The following is a 24,689-nucleotide window of genomic DNA, read 5'->3' as shown; positions in this document are numbered from 1 at the left end:
ATCTTAAGGTAAGTATATGTATTTATAAGTAATAATGAAAGCAAATAAATATTACTTTTTGTTAACAAAACATACCTTCTAAACGAAAAAAGACCCTGAAAATACTAAGGGGACATTACAAATTCGAGTCCGAGAGAAATTGAAAACGCCTGGACAAAAACAATAGTCTACGAAAAGATAGTGAGGTACACAAAACAATAGATAGGAAAGAAAAAGGCTGGGCAAAATGATCGATCCCCATCTAAAGACGCCTAGTTTGATTATAGAGTATTCATATTCTCAAAGATAACACAATTAATTCAAAAACAATTTGAAGAGAGTATTCAAAACCATCTAAATAAACAGATAAATGATACAAGCATTTTGACGTCCAAAAAAAATGTACATCATGAAATATACTAATGTTTGTACATTTACTGCCATGATTTTTAAAAGGCCAACAATGAGTCTTAAATTATGTGATACATGATAATTCTAGGACACGTGTTTAAAGTAAACATGAAACTGGTTAACATATTTTTAAAGTTATTAAATATGCCAAACACATTACCAAATAAAGGCCTACTAATAAGTCTACTCGCCTAAATCACCCTTAACTCCTTATGCTTTTTTATTAATAAAAAATAACATAATTGTAACCACTTTTAGTTTTCTGTTTCTTACTTTGAAAACTATTAAAGATGGACAGCCTCTTTAAAGCGATAAAAATGAACAAGTTCTACATGGCGTAAATGGTCAGTCGATTAATTTATTTGCGATTTGACCAATATTTTGGGTTTTACCTTTTATCTTGATAACTATAGATAGACACTTTAAATGGAGAACAGACCAGTAAGACACGGCTTATAAATAAGTTACATTATATATCGAAAACAAAGTGATCAGCAATATAATATAAAGAAGTATAATAAAACACAAGGTCCGAAAGATTCAACAGTTGAAGATGCTCACATACCCAAGTGTCTGAGCGATATACTTTGAAACCTATCGTCATATCAATTTATCATGCCCCTTCATTTTATAAACACCAAAAAATGCCTTCTCTTTGTGGTTGTAAATGCTACTTTAAACTAGGCACTAACAGACATAAATATGTTTTCTTTATTGATTCAATTTTAGAAAGCGCTTAGCTTTACACGTGTGTCCAAAAGCCAACCAGAAATTAAGAAAGAATAACATCAACACAAAACCGGTGGTACAAAGAGATGGAAATAGTGAAACAAATAGGGGCAAATGTCAAAATGAAAACAATACGGATCGTGACAACTATGTTGAGCCTTTGGAAATGCATCACAATGTCGTCCATATGGATGAACCTTGCCAGCAGGATATCATTAATGTTCAAACGGACGATACGGAAACTTGAACTGTATATATGTATACATGTATATATTGAATAAATGCAAACAATTTTGTGTTTATATCTATTATTATTATAATTATAATCATTACTATAATAGCTATTTGTTGTTTTTTTGCCTAATCCAACAATAGGCAGGTTCTCCTGTCTAGATAAATGTTCATATTACATTTTTCTATATCAGCAAAACGATTATTTAAAGCAGGATCCCAGTCTAAATTCAACAACCAATATAATAAGTTTATCTCGTTTTAATAATCATCCCAGCAATCAGTTTTTGGCGAGTCTTCGGTTTGTCCTCAGTCGAAATCAATTAGCTCAGATCTTCATAAAATTCCGTCTCAAAGCTTTTTAATCTTAAAATCTTTTTACCGGATCACTAGTATCACTCTGTGGTGTTAGAACCGATTTATTTGTTGAACCCGAACAAATCAAGTCTTATACTCGGTTTCTAATGAACAAATAGAAAATACGTGTTCCTATCATGAAAAACACATCATTGCAAATCTGATCAATCGATATTAGATTTTTGCATGAACCCCCGGGTTCATGCTTATACATGTTTATTGGTGAGTTTTGGATGTGTCTATGTGCCACTCGATATCTCTCGGCCGGAAGTCAGAATAAAATTCTCGGAACGTCTCCAAAGTTTTCGGTCATTTATACACATATTAACAGGCTGTTATCTACGTATTTGATATGGTACCTTGGTAGCCCTTGACGACGCAATTATATTTCAAATTGTATTAAAACGACCACTGTACACTGTGTGTATCTGGGTCAATTATAACGTGGTATTGTCTGATGTCTCGATAACATGTAAACTAATTATGTTTGCAGATTTAACAACGGGATACTGTGTATTTCATCATAGACTTACGGGAGAGAACATTCTGGTTAAAATATTAATATTACTAGATCGGAAAACAGAAAGATAATATTCTTATCAAAAGTATAATCGGAAAAATAATGTACATTCCCAAGTAATAAATAAAATAGTCGAGCTTTAAAATAACTATTCAAATACATGTAGAAGCTGTAAATATATAACTTCAACTGGCTTCTTCTATTCCCAGTCAATTATTTCAATTCAAAAGCAAACACAAATTCAGCAACAATCTTTTGGTGACCCGGCAGACAGCGGTCTTATGTTCATGTATTGCTTTTCTTTTTTTAAAGAAAACAACTTGTTACATCTTGCTTTTATAAAGAAAGTTTAAGCTGCTAGAAAAAAATCTTAAATTACTCTTTCGTTACGCTCAGTCGAAAAAAAAAAGATACATTTTGTGAATCGCCGCTAATATTTGACTGTATCAATATTCTAGAAACCTTATAATCGGGACTTTCCATAATAATTTATGATCTATTAAATGGAAAATCTGTAAATGGTATAGTTCATCAAGCAGTATGTAAATAAACTCATGATAAAAACCAGGATTGATATTTTATGTTTACGCCAGACGCGCGTTTCGTCTTCCAAAGACTCAGCAATGACGGTCGAATACAAAAATGTTAAAAAGTATGGGCTGTGCGATGAAGATACAATACACGCCTATCGCCTATCCTGCAATCTTGAATCACCGTATTGTTCAATATGTTGCGCTAGTAAATCTTTGAATAATTGAGGACACTTTATTTTCGAGCGTCTTTAAGATAATGATGCTTTAAATATTTTGCCAATAACAATCTTGTTATAACTATAAGCTTGGTAAGTACATGTATTTACACTACTGGGTCAATGTCTCTCCTGGTGGACGTTTCTTCCCCGAGGGTACTATCACCAGTCAAGTAGTCAGCACTTCGGTGTTGACATGAATCTCAATTATATATATGGTTTTTTTTATATAAATTTCCTGTTTACAAAAGTATGAATTTTTCGAAATACTTAGGATTTTCTTATCTCAAGCATAAATTACCTTATCCGTATTTGGCACAATTTTTTGGAATTTTGGGTCTTCAATGCTCTTCAACTTTGTACTTGTTCGGCTTTATAACTATTTTTGATCTGAGCGTCTTTGATGAGTCTTGTGTAGACAAAACGCGAGTCTGGCGTATTAAATCATAAACCTAGCCCCGTATTCACAAAACTGTCGTAACTCACAGATTTGCAGGCAGTTTGAGGAAGATGCCACAGCTAATGACTGGCTCTTAGGTTAATAAATTATATTATACAAGAAAACTATTACTTAAATCTCGGGGACTACAATTATTGCAACACTTTTTGTCCATGAAAACAATACTTTCCTTTATAATTTTAATTCCTGTAAATTGGAAAAAAATCTTTTCATTATTTTAAGTTAAGCTATTTTTCAGTTCCCACCAGGCTAGAATATGTACTTTGAATCATAACTCTTATTTTCAACACCACTTTCTCCTTTGTCCTGAGAATATCAAATTGTCGTTCCCTTACCAAATATTATCAATCAAACATTTTCGTTTTATTTTATAGTGTTTCAATTTTTTAAGAAGGTTACTATACTTAGTGTAACAGTCGCCATAAACAAAGAGTTCGGAAACATTTGTGTGTAAACTTGTTTTCTAGTTAACCAGGCCACTAGTTAGGGAGGTCGAATGTTCAAAACCAGTCAGCTTTGTCGTACCGAATACTATAAAACTTGGTATATGCTGCTCCTCCACACAGACTGGTTAACTTTGAGTAAGAATAATGTATCCGGGTACGGTGATATGTCTTTCTGTGGACTGTTATATAATGAACTAACAAGTAAACAAATGCGTCTTGGCCTAGTATAAAGCATGGTCTATATTTGTGTCGCATTAACATGTTGAAAATGCATTTAATTTTCCGCTGGACGTTAAACGAGCGGCGGATTAAGGTAATTTAGTGGTTGTACTCTCTCTTTGTTTAAACATAATTATCTCCGCTTTTTCATCATAAAATCGGCCACAAAAAATGCGACCTCCTTACATGGGACAATAGACTAGTTTTGAAATAATTATTTTGTTGAACACCATTTGTTAAATATGTGTACTTTGTTTGATTACCGGAGTATTCTTTCCAGTACGTATCTGATAATGAACATACATGTTCCACTTTTTATCTAATAAATGAAAATTATCTGAAAATTCAACGTATATTTCTCGAACTTATCTGATAAATGAACGTACATTTTCCCATTTTTACACGACCGCCCAAAGGTTTTGTTTGCGTCGTATATTGGTATGATGTCGTCGGCGTCGTCTGAAGACACATTTGGTTTCCAGACAATGAATTTAGTTTAAGTGATTGGATCTCTTTGAAATGTTACCAGAAGTGTTAATACCACAAAAGAAAGGTTGAAATTGGGGGTTATGGTACCAACAGTTTAGAAATTAAGGACCAAAAAGGAACCAAAAACATTATTTTTTGTTGTTTCAAGGCAACAACATGTGTGTACATTTATAGGTGTATTATAGATCTTTCTAAAATTGTACCACAAAGTTCCATTTCACATAGGGAAGGCAGTGATTGTGTTTGGGGGTAATTGCCTTAAATGTTCAGGTATTAGGGACCAAAAAAGGGCCAAAACATGCATTTTTCTAGTCCAGACAGTAACGTGTGTTCAAGTGTATGTACCTATCTGTAGTACAAGGTACAATACCACAAAGGGATGGCTGGGATTGAGTTTGGGGGTAATTGCTCCAACCGTTCAGAAATTAGGGGCCATAAAGAAGCATTTTTCTAGTTTCCAGACAATAACTTGTGTTTAAGTGTATGAATCTCTCTGAAATCGTACTGAAAGGTATCATACCATAAAGGGCTGTGATTGAGGTTGGGTGTAATTACTAAAAGGGGGTTAAACAAAATTAAGGGGGATTTCTTTTTCGTAATTTTATTTTATCTTAAAATTTTCCTTTATTACATTGATTCTGTCTGATTTATATATAAAAGCAAAAAATACTGATATGGCAGGAGATACACACCAAACTGATTTGTCAATTATATGAAGTATTGTGCAATATCAAAGCATTGTACAATAGCAGGAAATCTTCAATTATATATTATTACCTAATAAAGAGTATTTTACTGTTTTATTAATATTTCTATATTATTTGCTATTTTTCTGCCCCTTTTTGTTCCATGGTCTATTGCACTGGAAATTACCGTTCTATTGCACCTGTGTGCAGTCTATTGCACTGACCTGTCATGACCTCTTATTCTGAAATCAGTATTAGTAATAAAACAGTTATTGAATGTTTAACAGTGCAATAGATGGCTGAGGGCAAAAGAACAATGAGCTGATCTTCATACCGAGGGAAATATATTTTGATCTATTGCATAGTTACATATTAAATAACTGTATAGTATTGCCCTATATCACAGTATTGCGAAATTATAGCAAGAAATCTTTCAGTGCAAGGTTTGCGCAATAGCAAGAAATCATCAATTGCACAGTAAATCGAAATAGCAAGAAATCTTTAATATCACAGTATGGCGCAATAGCAAGAAATATCACATTGCACAGTATTGCGATTGCACAGTATTGCGCATTAGCACAATACTTCACAAAAGCAAGAAACTCCAATTGCATATCCAATTGCACAGTATTATCCAATAGCAAGAGATATCCAATTATACAGTATTGCGCAATACCAAGAAATCTTCAATTGAAAATTAATACAAATATTTCAACCCATTTCAAATTTTCAGATCTTTTACCACATTTATTTTGTGTCAGAAACCTATATTATGTCAAAAATTTTATCACAATCCAAATTCAGACGGTACATGTACATGTATCAAGCTTGAAAATTGTGTCCAGACTTGCACCAACTGTTCAGGGTTCGACGTCTGTTGTTGTATTAGGCTGCGCTCGACGAAGCATTTTTAATTATCAACTTATAAAATAACGTTATCTGCTAAATTAACGTACATTTCCCTCTTTTTTATTTTATAAAGGAACTTTATTGAAAAAATAACAGTACATTTCACGTACATTGTACTTATCGGATAAAATAACGTACATTTTCCCGTAATTGTCTGATAATATTAATGAACGTACATGTTTTCTGTTAACATTCAGGTTCAGTCCAGGTTTAAGTTTTTTTAAGACTTGAGACACTTAAAGGGCCCATTAGGAACACTTAGAGCTCCCAATGATGTAACACTAAGAGCGTAACATCTTAAGTGCCAAATGATGTACTACTTAGAGCTCCTAATGGTATAAGATTTATAGCATTCAATGGTGTTACATTTCTAGCGCACAGTTATGTAACATTCAGAGTGCCAAATGGTGTAACACTAACAGCGCCGAACGATGTAACTAGTGTTACTGGCGTAATATAGTAGGCACACAATTATGTATGTCTAGAATAATCACTACACTAGTGCAAAAGTTTTTTTTTTCTTGAAAAATAAACACAAACAAATACCAAAGGACTGGTTTAAAAGTTCGCGACCTTATCATAACAATTTACGCTTTCTATTTCGATTAGTCGTTTTAAGCGTTAAAATTCCAAACCAGTAACTAGTTAGTGCTTTAACTCGGAAAGACTCAGATCTTATTAAAACTACATTTTAAGACGACAAGAAGTGAAATGACATAATAAGAGAGATTAATGGTGTAAATGATCTAAAGTTAAGGATGTATGTGTCCGTATATTTCTAAACTTTACTATGATTAAACAGATTAAATGTATATTCGTTTCCTGATGTTTTGCATAGGAATAAACCGCTGTGTACATGTATGTATACCATTAAATTTTCATTGCAACAAGATGCTTGAATCAAAATGTAAGTACAAAAATTGAAATCATTTTAAACTATTTTCTACGAAAACGGATAACAAAAAAAACAGAAAGTACAATAAATATTGGAAGTAGCATGCAATTTTGAATACAAGATATTCTATCTGTTAAGAAGATGTGGTATTATGGCCAAAGAGACAAACATCCACAAGAGACCAAATGAACTATAGGTATGTTACTATAGTACAATACAAATTTAGGTCACGGCACAACCTTCAACAATGAACAAAACCCATATTGTATATGGGAAAACTATAAATTGCTCCGACATGATTAAATAGGAAACAATTCAAACGGGAAAATCAATGATATATTGTTGGATTCTGTTGACTTCTATATTGATTTGTTATTTAAATGTCGTTGGGTTACTGTTTCAGTGATATTTATCCATGATTTTCGTTATTCATTATTAACTTAATATTTATTTGACAGTAAGCCCGTCATCACTGCTTATTGTCCTGATAATTCTGGTCGTTAGATTTCTGTTTCAGATATATATATATATCCCGTTATTCATAATAAACTTATTTATTTGACAGTTTGCCATCATCGCTGCTTATTGTCCTGATAATTCTAGTCGTTAGGTTTCTGTTTCAGATATATATACAGTCATGATTCTACTTCGTCAAAATTATCTCCCCATTAAGCCAGTTCATTTTCACAATCGTAGAAATGGAAGCCATTGTAGGAATGACGCGCTGCCAATTTTGCTCTGGAAAACCGATAAATTTATCCACATAGCACCATTACGATCCTTATATGTCAGTTGTATTTTAAAAGACAAATGTATCTACTAGCTGATGAGCATCAGTTAATGATCTTGTCTGCATTGATTCAACTTAAAACTATTTTCTGATCGGTTGTCAAGTGGAATTTTCGAAAATTCTTTAACATTTAAAAAAATTCTAAATAAATATTTTGTGGAAGGGCAGACTAAAACTTTTCAGTGGTTGAAGATTATAAACCCTAGTTCTCACACACACACAAAATATTTTTTCATCATCCAACTTTAAAGACTGTCGTCAAGTACTTTTAGTAAAAAAAATAGCTATTCGAAAACACCTTATAAAGTCAACCTGTAGTTTTGATATATAAAAATGATAGAATCTGAAGAGAGATGATATATCAAATACTCTTGCTTTATACGTTTTAAAGACAAAATATACACCCAAACACGCCCTAACATAAAAAGGTGCACTCGATTTTCTCTTTTCGATACAATTGTAACCCATTTTTGGAATTTTTATGCCCCACCTACGATAGTAGAGGGGCATTATGTCTTCTGGTCTGTGCCTCCGTTCGTCTGTCCGTCCGTCCGTTCGTCCGTCTGTCTGTGCGTCTGTTCGTCCGTCCGCTTCAGGTTAAAGTTTTTGGTCAAGGTAGTTTTTGAAGAAGTTGAACTTGAAACTTAGTACACTTGTTCCCTATGATATGATCTTTCTAATTTTAATTCCAAATTAAAGTTTTGACCCCAATTTCACGGTCCACTGAACATAGAAAATGATAGTGCGAGTGGGGCATCCGTGTAACTGGGACACATTCTTGTTTCTTGAGTCACAATATGGAAGGGCAGACACGAAAATTACTGAACTAATAGATGATATGTTCTCCGTCCGTGGTAATTTTTTTTTTTAAATCGGAGGTTATGCATTTTCTACATCCAAGATAGATGTCGTCGACTTGATATATAATTGTTCTGCATAACTATTTAATAGATAAATTGAAAACTTATGCAAATGATGTTTTTAAAATAAAACACTTCGTAATTGAGACGAAAATTGTCGTTTTATTTGTTTCTAATAACTTTTAAAATATTTGTTACTATAGTAAACATTACAGTAAGTATTTATCGCCTTCTCTAACAAAGAGCTTCGATTTTTTTTGTTCTATTTCAACTGGCTTTCCGCCTGTATATATTATAATAACTGTTTTTTGATGCGGTAAATATGAAGTTTTATTGACTTTTGAAAAATTGATATTCAATGAGGCCAAAAGTCAATTAAAGCACTTATTTACCCGAAACAAAAGACTGGAATTGTTTTATTCTATATTCCTAGAAAAATGTCCAAAACCAATTGTACATCAAACGTTTTATACCAAAATTGTGCACGTAAAAGCACGCGACGTTTTGGGCGGTGAATATTCTTTTTCCGCAGGTGCAAAATCCAATTCATATAGAAAAACCTACTAAAATTTTATCAATATGGATTGAATCCCGTTATTCATAATAATATACAATTACTGTCTTTTGATGAGGTAAATGTGTGGTTTTATTGACTTTTGTTGAAAAACTGATATTCACAGAGGCCAACGGCCGAAGTGAATATCAGTTTTTCAAAAGTCAATTAAACCACATATTTACCGAAACAAAAGACAGTAAATGTTTTATTCCATATTCCGAGAGAAATGAATGTAATGGCAAATATTTACCAAAACCGATTGTGCATCAAACGTTTTTTGCCAAAATTATACACGTAAAGCCACGCGACGTTTTGTGCGGTCAATGTCCCTTTTCCGTGAATAGGTGAATACGATTATTTATTCAAAATCCCATTCATATAGAAAAACCTACTAATATTTTATCAATATGGAATAAACTTATTTATTTTACAGTATGACATCATCACTGCGTCTTTTCCTTGTAATTCTTGCCGTTGGGTTGCTGTTTCAGTGATATATATCCATGATTTTCGTTATTCATATTAACTACCTTATTTATTTGACAGTATGCCATCATCACTGCTTATTGTACAGGTAATTCTTGTCGTTGGGTTGCTGTTTCAGTGATATATATCCATGATTTTCGTTATTCATATTAACTACCTTATTTATTTGACAGTATGCCATCATCACTGCATATTGTACAGGTAATTCTTGTCGTTGGGTTGCTGTTTCAGTGATATATATATCCTTGATTTTCGTTATTCATTATTAACTTATTTATTTGACAGTATGACAGTATCACTGCTTATTGTACAGGCAATTCTTGTCGTTGGGTTGCTGTTTCAGTGATATATATCCTTGATTTTCGTTATTCATTATTAACTTATTTATTTGACAGTATGACAGTATCACTGCTTATTGTCCTGGTAATTCTGGTCCACGGATTACATAGCGATCAATTTGAGTTCAATAACAAGGACGATGTAACGAAGCCAGAAAGTAGCGTTAACGTCGAACAGAACTCTGAATCAACAGACATTATCATCAAACTTCAACCAGATGGCACTGAAGAAGATATCCAAGATATCCTTTCTAGATATCCTAAGTTCAAACTGTCAAAACAGGTAAGGCCAAATGATTATGTGTTATTTAGAAGCTTCGATTTGATTTACATAAAACAAAAGGTTCTGTTAACACAGTACAGTAGTTAGTTTTCACGGGTTGAATCCCTTTCGCATGGTCTATCGCATTAAAATGTTGGTCAGCTTTGCTGGTATAATTATTATGATATCAGTCACGGTTGTATAGGATTTATCAAACCATAACAGAAAAAACACATGTTATCAGTACATTCTAAAGTTTTTTCAAGATCAGCCACAATATCAACCCTCAACCAAAAGAATACTACAGGCAGATCTCTAGGAATTATATGATTGCTTTCGGGTTGATAAGGAAGTTATCTCAAAAGCTATAACAATAAACTGTGCAGTTTACATATACAATAAATACAGTGTAGGAATCATGTAATACAAAAAAAAAAAAAACCGGGAAAATAATTCAAATTAATAGAAATAAAAAAAAATATCAGATTTTGAAAAAAAGAGGGATGGCTAAAATAATATTGTCCTGTCCCCAAGTGCCTATGATCTGTCACCCTGTATTTGTATAGTGGAAAGGTCGATTGCAGAATATATACAATTATTTATCATTTCCAGGAATGTATAACATTGTTTCCGTCTGTCTTACTGACAGACAACAATCCTGACGTCTATTTGCATCCTTACGTATATCATTAAAATCGTAAACTACAGAAAAAAAAGCGAAAGCAATTGAAATTGATAGTAAACAAACAAATAACGGATTTTGGTAAAAAGGTGGAGGGTTTAAAATGAATTGTCCTGTCCCTAAGTATCTATGGTACAAACCTGTGTACATCCATATATAAGGGTTTGGATGGGGGTCATTTCTGTACTTTTTAATTTTTAGGTCATTTTTTTTTCTATTCTTTATACTTTTTGCTAATTATTTTCTATTCTTTATACGTTTTGCTAATTATTTTCTATTCTTTATACGTTTTGTCTTTTCTTTATGTTATAGTACCACATTATTTTCTATTCTTAATTTCTTTTTGTGTCAATTTTTCTCTAATTTGTATATTTTTTTGCCCATTATTATCTATTCTGTAAACCCCCCTGTCACACACTAATATAAACATACGAAGTTATAGACATATAATATATATGTTGAATATTACAGTTTAAGTTGTTTGGTGATACGTACTATAAGTTGTCATTGGACGAGTCCAAGATTCCACGTCAGTTAGTACATGGTACAGTTGGACTGAAGGAGGATGACAATGATGTACTGCGCATGAAAAATGAAAAGAAGGTACTTACACACATTATACTTAGTTTTTATTGGTACTATTAATCATATAAACACCAGTCGGTCTCTATTTTAAAAACGGGACTGCGTAAAATAGAGTTTCTTTGCCTAACTGAATGTACGTCTTGTTTTTGTTTTTTACGGCCCGGCCCTTCTATACTTTTATCACTAGTGCTCGTTATATTGATGCTACTAAACAAGTCAAGACAGAGTAGAACGTAACTTACAAAATTAAACAAAAGTACGTAGAATAAAAACAACTGTAGTCGCAAGAACTAAACAAAATTGACCATGATACGTAGACATAGTTTATAGACAATCGCATGAACTGAGAGAACGACACATGATGCATAGGCAATTAGAGTCGTATAAAAAGGTATATATGTACAATGTATATGCGTAATCAATCGGAGTGTAATAATCTGACACAATGAGAAATAGTACTACAGGTAGAAAATTGAAGTCTCATAAACTGACATAACGTGACATTATACGCATTTTCATGGACTGACAGGCTGAGATATGGTGAATAAAAAATCCAAGTCGCATGAACTGACAAAATGAGACATGGCGCATATACAATATTGCAGTCTCAAGAAATGAAAAAAAAACTGACGGTGGGTAGATAATCGATAAATGACAGAACGGTTTATGATGCATAGGCAAACGAAGTTTAATGTTCCTTTAAATGACAAAACGGTTTATGATGCACAGGCAAACGAAGTCTAATGTTCATTTAAATGACAAAACGGTTTATGATGCATAGGCAAACGAAGTCTAATGTTCATTCAAATGACAAAACGGTTTATGATGCATAGGCAAACGAAGTCTAATGTTCCTTCAAATGACAAAACGGTTTATGATGCATAGGCAAACGAAGTCTAATGTTCATTCAAATGACAAAAAGGTTTATGATGCATAGGCAAACGGAGTCTTATGTTCCTTACAATGACAGAACGGTTTATGATGCATAGGAAAACGTAGTCGAATGTTCCTTCAAATGACAGAACGGTTTATGATGCATAGGCAAACGTAGTCTAATGTTCCTTCAAATGACAGAACGGTATATGATGCATAGGCAAACGAAGTCTAATGTTCCTTTAAATGACAGAACGGTTTATGATACATAGGCAAACGAAGTTTAATGTTCATTTAAATGACAGAACAGTTTATGATGCATAGGCAAACGAAGTCTAATGTTCCTTCAAATGACAAAACGGTATATCATGCATAGGCAAACGTAGTCTAATGTTCCTTTAAATGACAGAACAGTTTATAATGCATAGGAAAACGTAGTCTTATGTTCCTTTCAATGACAGAACGGTTTATGATGCAAAGGCAAACGTAGTCTAATGTTCCTTTAAATGACAGAACGGTTTTTGATGCAAAGCAAACGAAGTCTAATGTTCCTTTAAATGACAGAACGGTTTATGATGCATAGGCAAACGATGTCTAATGTTCCTTTAAATGACAGAACGGTATATGATGCATAGGCCAACGTAGTCTAATGTTCCTTTTAATGACAGAACGGTTTATAATGCAAAGGCAAACGTAGTCTAATGTTCCTTTAAATAATAGAACGGTATATGATGCATAGGCAAACGAAGTCTAATATTCCTTTAAATGACAGAACGGTATATGATGCATAGGCAAACGAAATATAATGTTCCTTTAAATGACAGAACGGTTTAAGATGCAAAGGCAAACGTAGTCTAATGTTCCTTTAAATGACAGAACGGTTTATGATGCATAGGCAAACGAAGTCTAATGTTCCTTTAAATGACAAAACGGTATATGATGCATAGGCAAACGTAGTCTAATGTACCTTTTAATGACAGAACGGTTTATAATGCATAGGCGAACGTAGTCTAGTGTTCCTTTAAATGACAGAAAAGTTTATAATGCAAAGGCAAACGTAGTCTAATGTTTCTTTAAATGACAGTACGGTATATGATGCATAGGCAAACATAGTCTAATATTCCTTTAAATGAAAGAACGGTATATGATGCATAGGCAAACGAAGTCTAATGTTCCTTTAAATGACAGAACGGTTTATGATGCATAGGCAAACGAAGTCAAATGTTCCTTTAAATGACAGAACGGTTTGTGATGCATACGCAAAAATAGTCTTATGTTCCTTTAAATGACAGAACGGTATATGATGCATAAGCAGACGTAGTGTAATACTCCTTTAAATGACATAACGGTGAACGGTTTATGATGCATAGGCAAACGTAGTGTAATGTTTCTTTAAATGACAGAACGGTTTATGATGCATACGCAAACTCAGTCTAATGTTCTTTTAAATGACAGAACGGTATATGATGCAAAGGCAAACGTAGTCTAATGTTCCTTTAAATAACAGAACGGTATATGATGCAAAAGCAAACGTAGTCTAATGTTCCTTTAAATGACAGAACGGTATATGATGCATATAGGCAAACGAAGTCTAATAGTCCTTTAAATGACAGAACGGCTTATGATGGATAGGCAAACGAAGTCTAATATTCCTTTAAATGACAGAACGGTTTATGATGCATAGGCAAACGTAGTCTAATGTTCCTTTAAATGACAGAATGGTATATGATGCATAGGCAAACGAATTCCAATGTTCCTTTAAATGACAGAACGGTTTATGATGCATAGGCAAACGACGTCAAATGTTCCTTTAAATGCCAGAACGTTTTATGATGCACAGGCAAACGTAGTCTAATGTTCCTTTAAATGACAGTACGGTATATGATGCATAAGCAAACGTAGTCAATTACTTCTTTAAATGACATAACGGTGAACGGTTTATGATGCATAGGCAAACGTAGTCTAATGTTTCTTTAAATGACAGAACGGTATATGATGCATAAGCAAACGTAGTCTAATACTCCTTTAAATGACATAACGGTGAACGGTTTATGATGCATAGGCAAACGTAGTCTAATGTTCCTTTAAATGACAGAACGGTTTATGATGCATAGGCAAACTCAGTCTAATGTTCTTTTAAATGACAGAACGGTATATGATGCATAGGCAAACGTAGTCTAATGTTCCTTTAAATGACAGAACGGTGAACGGTATATGATGCAAAGGCAAACGTAGTCTAATGTTCCTTTAAATGACAGAACGGTATATGATGCAAAGGCAAACGTAGTCTAATGTTCCTTTAAGGTCAAGTAACAGTAAATGAACGCCGTCTAGCGGATTCCGCGAAATATTGCGACGTTTTGTACGAATTACGTCCCTTTGACCAGATTTTGCAATGTTAAAATTGCACCCGGCGACTTTTCAATGGGACAACGGCAACGGTAAATTTGACGGAAAGTATGTTACTTCTAGGAGAATGAACTTGTTTTTCTAAAATTAAAAATTGAAAATAAATATGAAAACAGTCTTGAAGACGATCTTCAAAACGAAAATTAGGACGTAGGGTGGTAGAGTTTGTATATCTGCCGACCAGTTAAAACAAGTCTGAAAACTGTTGCTCACTACTATTTCTACATAATTGTGATGAGAAAAAACAGTGTGGTCTCGGAAGGATTCTATATGTAGTATGTCAAAACTGTCCTTTCAAAAACCCTACATTCATCGGGAAAAGACATCATCTAGCAGAAAATACGCAGAAGGGGTGCAAGTTTGGGACATTAATACTAATTTTAAAACTTATAGTATTGTACGGTAAGACTATAATATCTCCCATATTTTGAACATTATCACACCAGTCGGAATAAGTAAAAATATTTTTAAATTAGAGAAAAGGAAATGAACCACATAAACTAATACTGCCATTACTGGTCATAAATTCGTCGCTGCTGTCAGTCAGTCATAGCTAGATGACACTAAAGTAAACTATAATACACTTAAATTAATTAACCTTGTTCACGGTTGGAACAACAAGTTTTAATATTCATACACAGTTTTTAGACTATAACAAATTAAAAATAAGCAAAAATGATGTTTCACGATCATTAATGGATCCATCGCTACATTTTGTAATCTAACGTTGTTTTTTTTGTTTTTGTAATGGTGCTTTCTTTCACGTCCGCAATTTCGATGTTAAAAATAGAACACAAATCTTTAAATAGATACATGTATAAATAGTATATGGTTTGAAGATTTATACAGGGCTTAGTATCCTAATAGTATTGATTCGTATGGTTGTCTCCTCAAAGGAAATTGTTATATATATATGGGTAAAAATTAACCGAATAAAAAAAAATTGTACCCTAGCTGAGAGTAGCATCTCAAATATACAATAGAGCTGTTCTCAATATTCTATTTCACTCATAAAACTTGAAGGTTGAGAACGAGATTATATCGATCAACACTATATCATAGTACTACTATATATACCGACTGAAAAATATGCACATTGTCACAGACTTTCAGTACCTAAAGTTAAATGTAAATCCCGTAAACTTGTAGCAGGGGTCCTGATCCCGAAATCCCGGACTTAAAAACATGAAATCCCGAGGTCCCGAATTTATAGAAATTTCAATCCCGCCATACCGAAATTCGAAAAAAGAATAGCCGGATCCATAAAGGATCAATCCCGAAATCCCGTTTAAGGTCCCCCCCCCCCCCCCCCCCCCCATTTGTGTAGATGGACTAAATAACAAAACACAATATAACCAGTCATGTCTCAGCCTGTATGCGATTGTTTTTTTTCGGTTTTTTTGGGGGGGGGGTATTTTTGTAGGCATATCAAACATAAATATGTACATCTGTTTTTATGTCATTTCTCAATCTCCGTTAATTTGGTTTCCTCGGAAATGTTTTTACACTATGTAATTTCAAAATTGAACAAAAAAGTTTGCAAAATTATAAAGAACAATAACGGAAAATAAAATAATTATTTAATATAATAGTGTAGACCATGTACAGAATTATGAAATCATGTAATGATAGAAGAATTTTACAAAAACGTTAATTAACGATTTTACAGAATAAGCGTTATATAAAGATAAAGACCATTTAGGTCCACACTTCATATGGACCCTTAAAAATCGTTGGATTATCTCGGTGTTGCTGGTCAGTAATGAATATAAAATCACTGGTCAATTTAAAGGTTGTTGTAAGTGATGCAAAATATTCTTATTTTCCTGTTCCCCTTATGTAACTTCCAGTTTTATTAAAGTTTACATTCATCAAAGCCTTAGTTTAATTTAGTTTCCTGTCATTACTACCCCCCCCCCCCCTTTCCAACCCCCTTTATTTGTCGCATGTTGTGTATCATGTACTGATTCTATATATACTTCGAGCATACATATGTACACTTTAAGGAACAATAACCATTTAGTAAACTTATTAAAACGTTTTTGTAGACAAAACAAAACAAAAAAGATATTAACAAAGATGTCAGTTTGTCTGCGTGTTTTACTTGTTAACTTGAAGATGTATAAATAACCACACGACACTCTTTTCAAGGATTTGTAGAATCATTGATATAATGTTTGTTTATATATGCGATGTTAAGCAGCAGTATATGGACAGAACACGTCGTGATATAGTACCAAAACACAAGCTTTTACATGTTCCGCTGCTAAAAAAACCGTTTTTTTTTCAAAAGTGGCCAAATCATATATCGGAACGGAGAAAAAGTGTAAACAGATGACTTATAAGATAGTCTAAGAGATTTATGAATTGGTTACCCAAAAATGACAAAGTTCAACTATCTCTCATTAGAACAAATATTAATAAAGATCAAAACCCTGACCACATGCAAACAGACAGCAAAGTACGTTCTAGGATTCAAACTGTAGATGTTTTTCGGAATAACTATAAACTATAAAGGGGGAAGGACGGGCGGTCAGACGGAATGACGGACGGACAGACGTACAGGGGTAGTTGATCGGGATAAAAAAAAATATAGCTTCAATTACATCTTTTATTGAGTCAACTTGTAGGCAGTAACCCTGATGATTTCTATTTTTAAGATTTTACCATTTTTGCGTTCATGTACTTACAACGTATTTTTGTCTGAATTAGTAATTGTTTTAGATACAACGTATAATTTCTTTTGAAAATGTTCTATAAAAGAGGGTCTGATTGGGGTTTACGGAATACAGAATAATGGGCAAAAATTGTAGAATAAAATGCAAAAAAGAAAAAAAAAGAAAAAGTGTATAATATGAGGTGCTAAAATATAAAGAATACAGAATACTTGTAATACTAAATAAAAATTTATGATAATTATCCAGACTCTTATGATAAAAAGAATCTATTAAATACGAAACACATAATCATCGTGCATAATCAACACGAAGAACGTTGGAAATTATTATACTGCAATCAGCTATTTTACTATACAGATAAAGCTATACGTATAAACATTAGCTTTATACGTCAATGACCTCAACTCACCTATAAGCCCCGCCTACTTACAACGTCACGTCACAACCATGACAACGTGTAGTAACAATGGTCAAACTTTTATGAATTTAAACCTGTTATGTCTTCAAATTGGTAATTTATATACCATGTTTATCAAATGTTATTAATTAAATTCATTTTCCCTTTCTAATTCCTTAAATTGTCAATGCCTACCGCCTAGACTACGCTCATAGGGAAATACCCCAAAATGGTACCCCAAGGGGGAAATTCCAAACACTTTTTTTTAATAATATTTGTTTCATATTTTTATTATTTTTTTATATTTTTATCGATTTCAGTATAAAAACAATATACGTATAGTGTCTTGGAATATGAAATTTATTTGTATTCGGCACGAAACGGGAAAATGCTCGGTAGAACCTCGCATTTTCCCGTTTCTAAGCCTCATACAAATAAATTTCATATTTCAAGACACTATACGTATATTGTCTAATTAGCATGATAAATTGACGTTATGTAATAAAAATTACGACGTCACGATGTTTGATGGTTTTTTTTGTCAAAATGTTGGGTTTGCGTCGCTTCTACAGGGAAAACGAAGTCGGTGACCATAATTTTTTTTAATATCATCTAATTCGTAAGACAAAGAGGAAAAAAATATTAATTTAAAAAAAAATTCTATGGAGCGGTTCTCGTGATTTATACCAGAAACCGAAAATTGTAGAAGAAAAATATAGATTTACCCTATATATTCAATGTAATTTAGTACCCTCTCGGACCATTTTAAAAATGGATTTTTCTTGAAAACGAAGTCGGTGACATATACTTTTTTTTACATTTTCTGATGTATATTTTCAATATCTAATTGAGTTTTAAGTTTTAAAAAAATCTATGGACTAGTTTATTTACTGATCCTTGACCTTAAATGACAGAACGGTTTATGATACATAGGCAAACGAAGTCTAATGTTCCTTTAAATGACAGAACGGTTTATGATGCAAAGGCAAACGTAGTCTAAATAAATGTTCCTTTAAATGACAGAACGGTATGTGATGCATAGGCAAACGTAGTCTAATGTTCCTTTAAATGACAGATCGGTATATGATGCATAGGCAAACGATGTATAATGTTCCTTTAAATTACAGAACGGTATTTGATGCATAGGCAAACGATATTTAATGTTCCTTTAAATGACAGAACGGAAAACCGTTTGTGATGCATAGGCAAACGAAGTCTAATGTTCCTTTAAATTAAACTTGATTCGTATTCAACTTGGTTAATGGTGTCCTTGTTTAACTTGAATATTATTGAGCGACTGAAAAATAGATACAGCTAAACTTAATGATCAACAGGTCTATATATTACAGCAGAAAACGTTTTATAATGATAATTGTTTTAAACTCATATTTCTGTTGTATTTTAGGTCGAGTTTCTGGAGATAGACAAGAAGGAACTTATTATGCCGTATGCTGACACATCACATTCAGATCCTGAGTTGACTGATATGTGGCATTTAGTACGTAATTAGTGTTTAAAGTTGTTGTGATATGTCTTATGTAGTCATTTCGTATCTGAAAGTCAGATATTACAATAAACTGATGTGTGCTTTCTCGTTTTTATATAGATTAGACCGTAAGTTTTCCCGTTTTAATGATTTTACACTAGTAATTTGTCGGACCCTTTGTAGCTTGCTGTTTGGTGTTAGCTAAGGCTCCGCGTTGAACCAACAGTTTGTAAACAACCCTATGGATTTCTCATGTATCAAGTTAATAATCAATGCACTCACAAAACAGTTTTCGGGGAGAACGAAAGGTATTCGGTTAAGCTGGGGTTATTTCAAAGGTTCATAAAATGTTCATAAACTGTTCGATAGCATATACTAAGTTGGAGTATTGGATAATATCAGGGACAATTACTCCTATAAGATGTCATTGGATTTTTTCAGACCAACTGTTTCATATCTTGATCACATTTAGGCAAACATTTTGCACTAGTCCCTCTATATACATTCTAAAAAAAACAGAGGAGATCATAAAACAAGGAAAAGTAAAACTTTGAATAATAAGGGAGATAAATTATTACTTACGGTTTGAAAATTTTCACTTCCGGTATTATTTGATAGTTTGCCTGATACTGATTCCAAAAATAAATGGTTCAATATACTTTTACATATATAAGTACAAAAAATAGGTACTTGGTATACACAGGGTCAATTCCGTTTGGCATTCCATGGTCAAGTGGCTTGCAATCTAATGCATAAACTCTCATGGCGTTATCATGTATTATATTAAAGAGGTAAAATCAAAGGTAAAAAATCTAGAACGTCAATTCAACCTTAAGCTTTGACCTTGGGCTTAGTTTAAAGGTCATAAACCAAGGACTTATAATCAAAAGACTATGGGTCTTAATTATATATGGTTAATGAGTTTTATCACTATATGCGTAATTTTAAATTTATTTTCTACCTCATTTCATTCGTACTAAAATAAATATTTTCTGATCTAACTAAAATAAACAACAAACAAGAAATAAGGTTGTGCGTTCGTTACAAAGATCGCATAAATTTTATATAATCAACGAGTCAAACAAAAAAACAAAAAACAATACAGATCAAACATGTATAAATATCACCATGTTATATAATTACATAAGCACCAAATGTACAAAGCTATTTCTAGATGGAGGGGGAGGGAGGGAAAGCTAACGCAACCTGGAATATATAATAACACGTCCGTTCTAACTTTGTAACAAACGTCGCATCAATCAAACAGACCCACACACATTCCTTATATACCCTCAACCGAAACCGTCCGTGCAAACACTTAACCCGGGAAAATATACATAGTAAGGGAAAACCCCCTTAATGATATAACGGAACGCAAAGAAATAGATTTATTTTCTTCCTCATTTCATTCGTACTAAAATAAATATTTTCTGATCTAACTAAAATAAACAACAAACAAGAAATAAGGTTGTGCGTTCGTTACAAAGATCGCATAGCAAAGGGGGTTATAAGAAAAAGGGGAAAATTATAAACCCAAATTTAAGGATACCAAAAGCTTTTGTTCAATGCTATCTTTGATATAGCCGTCCATAGGTCTTTATCAATTATGGTTTACAAGATTGAAATGCATATCATTCATATCGAATATAAATTTGTCTAATTCTTTTACGGTTACTGAGGAGATTCACTCACAAGAAAAACAGTGTTCGGAAAGATACCTCTTACAAAATGTATACGGTTAAGCGGGTTTAGTTGCAAAAGCGTGTAAGCTATGGGCGCAAGAAGAAATATAATAATAATCAGAACAAATGAACAGAAAATTGGAAAGACCTAATAATGATCAGAAGAAAATCAATAGATATTTCCACAGTAGAAAAGTGGAAAGACCTAAATATCTCCTAACGACATCATATCACAAAATAAGGAACACATGTTCAATTAGATTGATGGCTGTACTTCACAGTAATTTTTGTTTATTTTACAGAACGGTGTGATGAAATATCCACATCACATTCAAGAAGCTTGGGCCTTAGGTTACACAGGTAAAGGTGTCACAGTTGGTGTAGTAGACTCGTTAATTCAAACAGACCATATCGATCTGACAAATATGGTGAGTTAATTTGTCACCAAGCAAGTTAGATTTGTCTTAAAATACATGCTAATCTGACAAATATGGTGAGTTAGTTCGTTATCAAGCAACAGTTAGATTTGTTTCAAGATACATACCGATCTAACTAACATTGCGAGTTAGTTCGTTACCAAGCAACAGTTCGATTTGTTTTCAGATACATACCGATCTGACTTACATTGCGAGTTAGTTCGTTTCCAAGCAACAGTTAGATATGGCTTAAGAAACATATCGATCTGACTAATATGGTGAGTTAGTTCGTTACAAAGCAACAGTTAGATTTGTTTCAAGATACATACCGATCTAACTTACATTGCGAGTTAGTTCGTTACCAAGCAACAGTTCGATTTGTTTTAAGATACATACCGATCTGACTTACATTGCAAGTTAGTTCGTTTCCAAGCAACAGTTAGATATGTCTTAAGAAACATATCGATCTGACTAATATGGTGAGTTAGTTCGTTACCAAGCAACAGTTACATTTTTCTTAAGATACATAACGATCTGACAAATATTGTGAGTTAATCTGTTACTGAGCAACAGTTAGATTTGTCTAAAGATAATACCGATCTGACAAATATTGTAAGTTTGTTCGTTACTAAGCAACAGTAAGACTTGTCTTAATATACATATCGATCTGACAAATATAGTGAGTTAGTTCGTTACCAAGCAACAGTTTGATTTATCTTAAGATACATACCGATCTGACAAATATAGTGAGTTAGTTCGTTACTAAGCAACAGTAAAATTTGTCTTAAGATACATATCGATCTGACAAATATAGTGAGTTAGTTCGTAACCAAGCAACAATGAGATTTGTCTTAAGATACATACCGATTATACTAATATGATGCGTTAGCTCGTTACCAAGTAACAGTTAAATTTGTCCTAAGATACATACCGATCTTACTAATATGGCGAGTTCATTCTTTAGACTACCACGCAACAGTTAGATTTGTATTTAGGTACATAGTTTTTTTTGTCCTTTTAATTTCACGTTTCGCGCATGCAAAATACGTCACACTTATAAATAGATGGCTTTTTGACCATATTTGAAAATAAACGAATGGTATCAATAAAAGAATTATAACGTTTGTACTTTTGGTAATATGCAAACCAACTTAGAAATGAGAAACAGCTCCGCTAGAATTTAGGATACTTTGATAAACTACTACTAAATAGAGTTTAATGGCGACTACCCTTGCGAGTATTGCGCCAGATTACCTTATATAAAAACATTTCAAGTAAATGTTTTAAATTTTGATAAACAAAAAAGTAGTGCCCTTTTTACGTTACAATGTCTAACCTGTACTGATTGTTCTGATCTGGTCTGATCTGGTCTGGTCTTGTCTTGTCTTGTCTGGTCTTGTCTTGTCTGGTCTGGTCTGGTCGTAACTTATCGTTTCTTATCAGATCTAGATTCTCATATCATATCTTATCTTGTCTTGTCTTATCTTACGATATCTTATATTATATCATCTTATCTTATTTTGTCTTATCTTGTCTTATCTTGTCTTATCTTATTGTAACTTATCGTATCTTACCGTATCTTACCGGACCATATCTTATCTTGTCTTATCTTATATATCTTATCTTATATATTGTTATGTCTTGTCTTATCTTGTTTTATCTTATCGTATCTTTTCTTATCATTTCTTATCATTTCTTATCTGATCTTATCTTATCATATCTGATCGTATTTGTTTCTTGCCCTTTTTTAACAATAAAAGTATTTTGTAGAATGTATCCAGTTCATATGATTATTACAACGATGACGACGACCCGAATCCAACAGATTCAACCATGACGTAAGATGATAAATACATATAAGGACCAAACCTTTTGAACCAAAAAAGGCTTAGTTTAAACAGTTCTAAAAGTACCTCTTTTGATTAGGGTTCAATAGATTTACTGCTTTGAGGATAAAGGATAAGTTATAGAAAGGCATAAGCATAAAATAAGAAATTATGAAGTCACCCATCTGCCCTCTCATTTTGGGGGAAATTAAAAAAAAAAAAAGATGACAGTACTAATGAGCATTGAAAAAAGAAAGAAAATAAAAAAAGTCAAACATGTCAAATGACTCCATTGGCAATAAGACAAGGACATACATCTCCATGGGCACTACAACCAGGAAAACAACGAAACCTAAGGTCTACACAACACTACATAGAATACCAGAGATTGGAGAACAGGATCTCTTGGTTTGCATGACTAAATGATATTTTGTATTTTTTTCAGTCACGGAACAGCGGTTTCCGGTGTTATAGGTGCAACAAAGGGGAATGACTATTGTGCTGTTGGTGTTGCAAATAATGCAACACTAATAGGTAAGAAAAGCTGAGATTTATTTTGAACTATCACTTATTTATATTACATTTCATAATACTAGTAGTTACTTAGTAAAATTAAAATCTTTCGCCCTGAAAGTCATTTAAAATTTGTCCTTGAACGTTAAACGCCTATCCATCATCAATATAGTATTTTAAAATCTATTTTAACATATACCGTTGTTATCAAACCTATGAAAGCAGACGTGAGTATTTTTTTTTACAATAACCGAAAATTATACCACAGCAACCTATCATGGTATAATTTAGTTAAATGTATACCACGGTTTAGTGTTAGCAACTGTGCTATTTAAAATTGACCATGGCCACACATATACCAAAGTTTTATAGTGTCACAACAATTTAAATTTTTTTGTGGATATCTGTTTGGCCCTGAAAAGAGCCTTTTCAGCAAAACCTGTTTTCTAACTCATCATCGACATTTATCTACTAAATCTGCGTTGGCAAGATTCAGTTTAATTCTCCCGACATGCGTCCTTGCTACTCTACAAGATTCCAGTCAATTGTCAACTTTCAACATACTTTCTGTCTTCCCTTCTCTCTATAAACGAGACTTCATGCATGGGAAACAAATAATGTTTTTTTATTCTAAAGGTTAAATTAATCTCATTTATTATTAGGCCTAATACAAAACTATATTGAGGGCGACATGTTAAAAATGTTAATGTTGGTTTGACATAAATATGATTAGACTGCAGCTGACAACTCGACATGAGTTTTCTTACTTAA

General features: G+C 32.9%; 1 protein-coding gene across 1 annotated transcript in view; it reads left to right on the top strand.

The window, feature by feature from the left end:
• Positions 1-24,689, top strand: part of LOC139489963 (neuroendocrine convertase 2-like) — an 89,663-nt gene that overhangs the window by 43,492 nt on the left and 21,482 nt on the right. The window contains exons 4-10 of the mRNA XM_071276814.1: positions 9,832-9,859; positions 10,167-10,392; positions 11,525-11,656; positions 19,401-19,493; positions 21,466-21,591; positions 23,350-23,417; positions 23,851-23,939. Of these exons, the coding sequence (XP_071132915.1) occupies positions 9,832-9,859; positions 10,167-10,392; positions 11,525-11,656; positions 19,401-19,493; positions 21,466-21,591; positions 23,350-23,417; positions 23,851-23,939 (762 nt within the window). The remainder of the gene's footprint in view (positions 1-9,831; positions 9,860-10,166; positions 10,393-11,524; positions 11,657-19,400; positions 19,494-21,465; positions 21,592-23,349; positions 23,418-23,850; positions 23,940-24,689) is intronic.

This window comes from Mytilus edulis, chromosome 9, assembly GCF_963676685.1.
Source record: "Mytilus edulis chromosome 9, xbMytEdul2.2, whole genome shotgun sequence".
Taxonomy (NCBI): Eukaryota; Metazoa; Mollusca; class Bivalvia; order Mytilida; family Mytilidae; genus Mytilus; species Mytilus edulis.
Note: the sequence above shows the minus strand (reverse complement) of the source record. Positions and strands in the feature narration are given on the sequence as shown.